Consider the following 8,304-nt stretch of genomic DNA (forward strand, 5'->3'; position numbering starts at 1 on the left):
CTGGGAACCGGAACCAGGCCTCTAACCCAGGCATGTGTCCTGACTGGGAATCGAACCGCAATGATGTGGTTCGGAGGCCCGCGCTCAATCCACTGAGCTACACCAGCCAGGGCCAGAGTGGGACATAATTTGAAGGTAGAGTAGAACGAATAGGGTTTGCAGATGGTTTGAATTTAGAGAATGAGAGAAAGAGAGGAGTCAAGGAGGACTCCACATTTCTGTATTGTTGGTTTTTGTAAAAATCAGGTTTTTGGAGAAGCAGTTTACATACAGTAAAATTCACCATTTTTAGTGAATGGTCCTATAGGTTTTGATAAATGAATTCAGTATGTAACCACACCTAAATCAAGTTAAAGAGACAGTTCACTAGAAAAATCATCACTAGAAAAATATCCCACATGCCCCTTTGTGGTCAATCCTTCCCCTCATCCCAGCCCCTGGCAACCACCCACCTGCCCTCTGTTCCTACGGTTTGCCTTTCCCACAATGTCGTATAAATGGAGTCATACAGCACGTAGCCACTTGAGTTTGGCTTCTTCCTTTGCATTCATGACTAGAAGAAGGAAGAAGGTGGGAAAGGATAATGCCCCTTTTATCAGGAAAAACAGTCTTCCCGAGAAACCATCAGACAACTGTTTCCATTGTGTTGGACAACACACCCCCATAGGCACTTGGGACCAAGCCGGAGATCCTGGAACCGTGTTCAGCTTTTCCAGGCTCTGAGGTGGAGGAAGCAAAGGACAGGGAGGCGAAAGGGTGTTGCCTAGCCAACCAGAGAAGCCTGCCCACTACAGGGATGTTGCGGGGTTAAATGTGTGCTTTTTCACATTTGTTCTGAATGCAGAGTGGAACAGAGTTGAGAGGTTCTGGCCTTGGAGGGAAAGTCCCCCCAACAGTTCAAGGTTTGAGGGAGGAGCAGACTGTGTGACGGAGCAACAGCCAGGCCTCCAGGCCTGAAGCTAAGGCAGTTCCTGGTGTAATGACATCCTTCACTGCTGTCATCTCCACCCCTGCCCTTGGGGAGGTTAGGACTCTACAAAGGGCTGTTCAGTGAGCGGAGGCGTCTGCCTGAATGGGCGTATTGGCCCGGTTCCCACTGGAGACTTCCCCGGAGACGACAGCTGGGCAGGCCCGAGGGCTCATCTGCAGCTCCAGCTGCAGGTGGTGTTTGTGGGACCAAAGCAGCAAGGCCTTCCCCAGGGAGCGGTCTAGATTTGGGGTGTGCTCCTGGGCCCACCTCCAACCAGGGAGCAAATGGCTCCTCTGTGGTCCTGGCGTGGACCCTGCCAGGGCTGGGCTGACTCCATTTCCACCTCCAGGACCCCCTCACCCTGATTGGGAAGGGGAAATCATTGGAAATCCTGTCAAACTGAGGAGCCAGGTTCCGGCTGCCCTCCCCAGGCCCACCCGGACCCTCAAGTTCTTTGAGACGGTCAGAAGGGTGCCCTCGGGCTCCAGGGCTTCCTGGAGGCTGCTCGCCCAACTCAGAGAAAGCCCACCATTGTGGCCACTTATGGGGCAACTTCTCTACCCCGGCAGGTGTGTCTAGGCATTCCTTTCTCAAGGGCTTCTCTCAGGATGCCACTTAAAAGGGCTCATGTGTGTTGTGAAGGGGAGGGAAGGAGAGTTGGAGACAAACAGGCAAGAAAGAACCGAGGGAGAGAGAGGATGAGGAGGGAGCCCAGGAGAAGGAAAAGGAATGGAGGAAGGGGTGCCTAGTGATAGAAGGTGGGGGAGCGAAGAGCAGAGGCAGAACCTGCATGACAGGAGGGGAAACCGAAGAAAGGGCGACGGAAGGCAAGGAGACCGTAGAGGTACAGTGACTGGTAAAGAGGGGACTGAGTCACAAAGGGGAGGCCCTGGGATTCAGCTCCCAGCTGAGCCACCCACTCACTCCCTAGGCTGGTTCCAGGTGAGCAGGAGACCAGTTTAGCATTTATTTGTTTATTTTCATAAAACCAACCCCACAGCATTTACTGTGATCTGGTAATAACCTAAAGGTAATCAAAACAACATGAACAGATATTTTAGAAGAGTACCCCCAATAAAGGGTACTAAACAACAAACAAAAACCTACACCCCCCTGTCAAAAGCTCACTTCACTGACTGGTTCTGGTTGGAGACACCCCACTTTGGGCGCGACTGGGTCTAGTTGTTTTCTTGACTTTGCTTTAGAATGAATCTCTTTTGCGTAAACTATTTCAGCGAAGCCCAGGAGGACTAGGACTGGTTCCGAATGTGGGGGCTGTGCGGAAAGGAGGGGCAGGTTCCGGAGGCCAGTGGCCTAGCTGCAGAAGAACGAAGGGAGGGAAAGGCCATCCCAAGGGAACAGGAGTGCTACCTAGGTCCCCTGCAGGGCAGGAAGCCAGGATCTCCTTATGGCCTAGGACATTGCCCTCACCCCACCCCTGTGGGTGCAGGCAGGTGACTCAAATCCAAGATGAGGCAGGGCCTGGAACCCTACGGTCTCACTNCTAGTTGTTTTCTTGACTTTGCTTTAGAATGAATCTCTTTTGCGTAAACTATTTCAGCGAAGCCCAGGAGGACTAGGACTGGTTCCGAATGTGGGGGCTGTGCGGAAAGGAGGGGCAGGTTCCGGAGGCCAGTGGCCTAGCTGCAGAAGAACGAAGGGAGGGAAAGGCCATCCCAAGGGAACAGGAGTGCTACCTAGGTCCCCTGCAGGGCAGGAAGCCAGGATCTCCTTATGGCCTAGGACACTGCCCTCACCCCACCCCTGTGGGTGCAGGCAGGTGACTCAAATCCAAGATGAGGCAGGGCCTGGAACCCTACCGTCTCACTGTTGTGCTCCCTCATCCACCGGAAGATTCACAGAATCAGCTGTGAGTCACTGGTGAGTCAGCTTCTGGGGCTTCGGAGGCAAAGCTGCCTCAGCTCAAATCCAGATGGGCCACTGAGCACGGGGCGGGGGTGGGGGGCGGGGATAGCCCACTCTCATGGGAGTGGTTTCTCCCACCCAGCCCTGTTTGAAAGCCCAAAAGGCAGGGTCCTGCAGCCCCCACGCCCTTGGGGGCCTTTTATGTAGCAGAGCTACATTTTGTCCTCTTCTGCAGGGAAGGACAAAACAGAGGTCTGGAGTTAGGATGTTGAATCTCAGGTGGGCAGGACCCTAGATGCCCCCATTTTAACCCCAACTGCACCCCTGCTTCCCAATGTCTCCGTTCAAGGGGAAAAAACAGGACCTGGATAATAATTTATTGAAATTTGGGAGAATAAATAAAATGTGCAGTCAGGCTTACAAATAACTGTAAAAATCACGAACGTATATACACAGAGGCGCTCCCGGCCCCAGGGTGGGGGAACCTGAGTCGGGGGTCGGGGTGGCAGAGTGAGGGCGGGGTCTCTCAGAGGAAGACGTGAGCCAGCACGCGGGCGCCCTCCAGAGGTAGATGGCTTATTTACAACTGAGGAAACTGCCTGTGTTTAGGCTGCTGGGGCGCCCCGGGCCGCCCTGTGTCTCTGGATTCTTAACCCCGACGGCCCGCTCCCCTGAGAGTGTCCGCGGAACTGAACCCCTTGCACGATCCTCTGCACCCAGGAACGGTGGGAAGCCAGGCTGATGTAGACGCCCGGTCGGTTGCGCTCCGCGCAGCCCTCGCCCCAGCTGATGATGCCCTCCAGCAGCCAGGTGCCCTCGACCTGGCACATCAGGGGGCCTCCAGAGTCGCCCTACGGAGAAGAGGGCAGGTTAGGGATCCATGCAACGCAGCGGGTGGTAAACGGTTGCCTTTGTTAAGGGGGAGACATTTCTCCATCCTGGAGGCAGCGCCCGAACTACAACCAGGCAGGGAGGGCCAGGTAGGATGCCTTCAGGACTCACTTCCGGTGACAAACACTCAGTGTGAGACCTCCTTCCTCACAGGTGAGACAGAGAGTTCTGTTACTTGTTTCACAGATGGGAAAATTGAGGCTCGGAAAGAAGAAATGACTTGCCCAAGCGGGCAACCAGAGGCAGCCAAGTAGGAATTGCAAGCAGGTCTTCCAATACCCGAGCCCAGGCATTGACTGCACACTCTCCTGCCATCCACCACAGCAACAGAGCTGTGGTGGAGGGTGTAGGATCCCCGCCTCAGGACAGTGCAAGCCTCCTGAGAATGGGACCTGGACACCTGAGGTGCTCAGTGTTATGTTGGGTGTATGAACAGATGGATGAATGACTGAACCCAGTGGAGGCCTGTTCTGCAGGCATCTAGGGGCACTGCAGGTCACCGCTGATTCTGGGGGAGGCCCAACCAACCATCGGGAAGCTCAGGGGGGGCAGGGCTGGGAATGAGGTGGGGTGCTCACCAGACAGGCATCCCGTTCCCCCTCTAGGTAGCCAGCACACAACATATCCTCGGTGATGGCTCCTTGCCCAGCTCCCCGCCAGTACAGGCGACCACAGATTTCTGAGTCGATGATGGGAACCTTCAGCTTCTGTAGTGTCTGAGGGTGGGGCAGGGGCACTGGGAGCAGGGAGGAGAGAGTCAGGCGCCGGAAGCTCTCCTGGTTGCCTCCTCAATTCCCTCTTCCGTTCATTCCCTTCAGCAGTGCTTCTCAAAGGCTAATGGATCACCTCTGTTAGGCTCTCCCAAGAAGGCTGCAGAAAACCCATATTCCGGGCCCCACCTCTGGGCCTGCTGAATCAGAGCATGAACACGCAGCTTGAAGCTTGGCATTGTTAACCAGATCTCTGATGCCCACAAGTGGTTAGAACCAAGGCTCCGAGTTTGTCCTGTCCCAGGCACTACTTCATCTAGCATGGGCACTGCTGCAGATGAGGTATCAATAAACGAGCACTCAGTGTTGAATGTCATGAGGACTTGAAGAATTCGCTGACAGCCTGGGAGGCAGGGCATTGTCGATCCTCCAGTCCCCAGTGCCAGTTCTCACGGAACCCCCTAAGAAGAGCCCTGGGGAGACTGGCTGCAGTCTCAGTCAGTGGGATCTCCAGATACCCAAAACGATGTCATTTCTCTTAAATTTTTCGGAATCTGGATACAGTCCCATTTTTCTGACACTTTGTCCTTTCTTAGTCTCTCCCTCATTTTTTTTTTTTTTGCTTCACTGCCTCTTAATTTATCTAGTCTGCTCTGTGTTTTGTGTTTCTAGATGATTTTTTCCAAACTTCCAAACTTGGTTTGTAATTATATTTTGCAGTTAGGGAGATTGTATTACCTCCTGGGCATTTTGCCTGCAATTACAGCATGCTGCCACCAGGGGTACCTGTTCCCACTTTGGTATCTTAGGGTTTAGTATCTTACTCAGCTTGCCCCCACGTATGCCTCCTTTCAGACATTCATAGATCACTTAATAGCTTCGTTTGATTTGGCTCCTACTGCCTCAGAACACAGCCAAAGGTAACTTTCAATTAGAAATGACCTGAAATCATCCACTTAGGCTTCTGTGATATCACATCTTTGGATGCAATCCATCTTTTTGTCTGTTTCTATCATGCTATGCCTTTGGCCTCTACACTTTGCTGCAAAGACACCTCTGTTTCTGAGTGCCCACCATCCTCTGTCCTTATCCATCCCCAACCACCTGGTGGGGAAGAAGCTCACCTCCATCATGGACAGTCCCCCAGCCTGCAATCCAGCAGTCCGTGTTCGGATGGAGATGGACAGAGAAATCAGGCAGGCAGATGGGAAGGATTCGCTCAGAAAACTGGATGGAGTGCTCGAGGCGCACCAACGCAATGTCCGCACGGGAACCCTCCTTCCAGGAGTACACAGGGTGGGGATGCACCCAGGCAATACCCACCTCCTGGGACCTTGGGCCAGGATTCCCCAGCTGCCAGGCACCCAGCAGCACAGAGTACAGGGATGGCTTGTTCAGAGTGCTGGAAGGAGAGCGGAGGGGAGGGAGTTAGCCAGGAACCACGGGTGGCCAGAAAGGAGCTAAAAGGGGAAGAGTACACACGACGAGTCCCCACAAAAGCAAAAGAAACAAAAAGAAAGGTAAAAGAGGGAAGGAGTAGGGTCACTGCTGAGGGACCCCAGATGGACCAGGGCCTGGCAGCCAAAGCTGTGTGAGGAGCCCAGGTGTGGGGCAGAAAGCTGGGGACTCAAGTGGAAGAGATGGGCTGTCATACCCTTTGAAGCAGTGGGCGGCGGTGACCACCCAGCGGCTGGTGAGCAGGGAGCCTGCACAGTGGTGAGTCCCATTCTTCTGGATGCTCACAACCCAGGGCCACTGGGCATCTGCGCTGTCTTCACCGCCCACAATCCGGTTCAGCTGCTGGGGCTTCCCACAGGCTGGGGTCCCTGGCGGAAGGGGGTCCAGTTTTCTCTCATCCCCTCAGCATAGTCCTCCTCCCCTTCTGCCTGCCCTTTACCCACCTCCAGTACTTAGGCCTGTGCACTATTGCCTCTCACTCTGCCTTTCTATCCTGCCTGTACCCCGTCCTTGGCCATTTCTTCTCTGGCCTGCCCTTTCTTTGCCCTCCCTTTTGGCTGGCCTCCCCTCGCCTCCCCCTGCCCCGCTCGGTTTAACACTGCCCACAACTGCTCCTTTTCCCTTCTTGGCCACTTGCCGTTCTTGGCTCTGGCTGCACTTGGTTCTCTCTCCTCCACGTCCCAGTCTCCGTTCTGCCCTCTGGGCCTCCTTTCCTGTCTGCTCTCTAGCTCAACCCCACTCTTGCCTCACTGCCTCCTCCCGACCTGGCCCCACAGACAGACACACAGACACTGCCCTCCCCCTCGGGTTTCCTCCATTCCCCTCCCCTCTGGACAGCTTCTACTCACCAGGTGTCTTGGCAGCACCAAGGATGGCTAAGGACAAGAGAAGGAAAAGGTCAGGCCAGTGGAGAGGCCCTTCCGTGTCCAGTGGAGAGAAGTCCCCCAGTGTCCAGCGGAGAGGATACCCCTCCCCCCATGCCCAGTGCCCCTCTCCAGTCTCATTCCAGGCCCCTCTGGGCGCCCGGGTAGGGCATTTCCTGGAGCCTGGGTAGGGCAGACATAATCCTCATGCTGTTGTTATAAGCTGAGGCTTACCTGTCTTTCTCCAGTTTGTGCCCAGGATCCATCCCACCTTTTGGGGGGTAAGGAACCAACTCCTGGGACGCCTTTCACAGAGAGTGGACACACGCCTGACCCTCTCGAGCTTCCTCCATCAAACCCGAGCAGTGACCCAAGACTCCCTTTACCCCTCACCCCAAGCCGAAGGCCTGGAAGCTGCTACCCCAAAAGACAGAAGAAACAGGAGGGAGGAAGATGAAGACAATGATGAGTTTGATCAGTAAGAACCACCAAATGGGAAGCATACAAGCTCTCCTAGGACCTCCAGTGTTTCATTTAATCCTCATGACCGTGGAGAAAAGTGAGGCATGGCACAGTCAGATCGCAGGAGAGAGAGGGAGACGGGCATGGAGGGGGCAACAGGGGGTTGGCGGGGAGAGAGCACCAGGGAGGAGACTGGATTCAGGTAGGAAGGCAGCTGAGTTGAGAGGGAGGAGGAAGTGGTCCTGGAGGGGCAGAGAGCAAGGGAAGGAGACGGGGAGGGGCACAAGGTCCTGAGGACTCACCTGTGGAAGCCAGAAGCAGCAGGGAGGTTAAGATCCCAAGACAGCCCCCACCCAGGACTCGGGGGGTTCTGGAAAGAAGCATGTCGGAAAGAAGGGGCAGGGTCACAGCCTAGTGAGCTGTTCTGTGCTGGCCAGCAGGAGTGTGAAGGGTTCCCTGCAGGTCACCCCAGTTTTTATCCTGGGAGGTGGAATGCCGTCAGACCAGTCCCCCCAGTGAGTGGCTCAGTCCCTGCCACCCGGGGCTGTAGGTCACCAGAGGGGGTGGGGCTGCTAGGAGGAAATGAGCCTTAACGGGAACTGGGGGGCTCTAGCTGAGACCCCTGCCTCGGTACAGGACTAATGGACTCAGGCTCTGATCTGAAGCTCCAGCTGCGGGCCCAGGATCTGGCCTTAGGAGGGCAGTCAAGAGGAACTGGACTATGGCCTTGGCATTGACTAAGGAGTTGGGGGCGTGCAGAGAAAGGTCCTCACAACTTGAAGGAAGGGGGTCCAGGTGGGGAAGGGCAGGCACTCAGACCCAGGGCCTAAGTCCTCAGTAGCAGGAGGCTCAGGTATGAAGTATCGGAGAGGCCCCAGGGCTTTGGGGAGATGGGGGCTGGCAAGGGCGCTGCCCAGAGATTCCATAGGGTACTGCCCCCTGGGACCAGCTGCCCTGACTCAGCTGGGAGACCTGGACAAGCCCAGGAGTCTGGGATCCATTAATCAGGCCCCCCAGTGGCTGCCAGTCCTGGGCCGCCTTCCTGTGGGCCCTGCCACTCAGGAGCCCAAGGACTCACCCTACT

At 55.3% G+C, this 8,304-nt stretch overlaps 1 protein-coding gene across 1 annotated transcript; it reads right to left on the reverse strand.

The window, feature by feature from the left end:
- Positions 1–2,482: 2,482 nt before the first annotated feature.
- Positions 2,483–7,843, reverse strand: PRSS22 (serine protease 22). Its single transcript, XM_037043446.1, has 6 exons — positions 7,523–7,843; positions 6,744–6,770; positions 6,092–6,263; positions 5,562–5,839; positions 4,306–4,463; positions 2,483–3,687 (listed from the first exon to the last, which is right to left on the reverse strand). Exons 1-6 carry the CDS (start codon positions 7,602–7,604, stop codon positions 3,442–3,444), a joined length of 963 nt encoding a protein of 320 aa, XP_036899341.1. The 5' UTR covers positions 7,605–7,843; the 3' UTR covers positions 2,483–3,441.
- Between the last annotated feature and the right edge of the window lie 461 nt (positions 7,844–8,304).

Source organism: Sturnira hondurensis, unplaced genomic scaffold, assembly GCF_014824575.4.
Source record: "Sturnira hondurensis isolate 20B ecotype Veracruz unplaced genomic scaffold, ASM1482457v3 Scaffold0004089, whole genome shotgun sequence".
Taxonomy (NCBI): Eukaryota; Metazoa; Chordata; class Mammalia; order Chiroptera; family Phyllostomidae; genus Sturnira; species Sturnira hondurensis.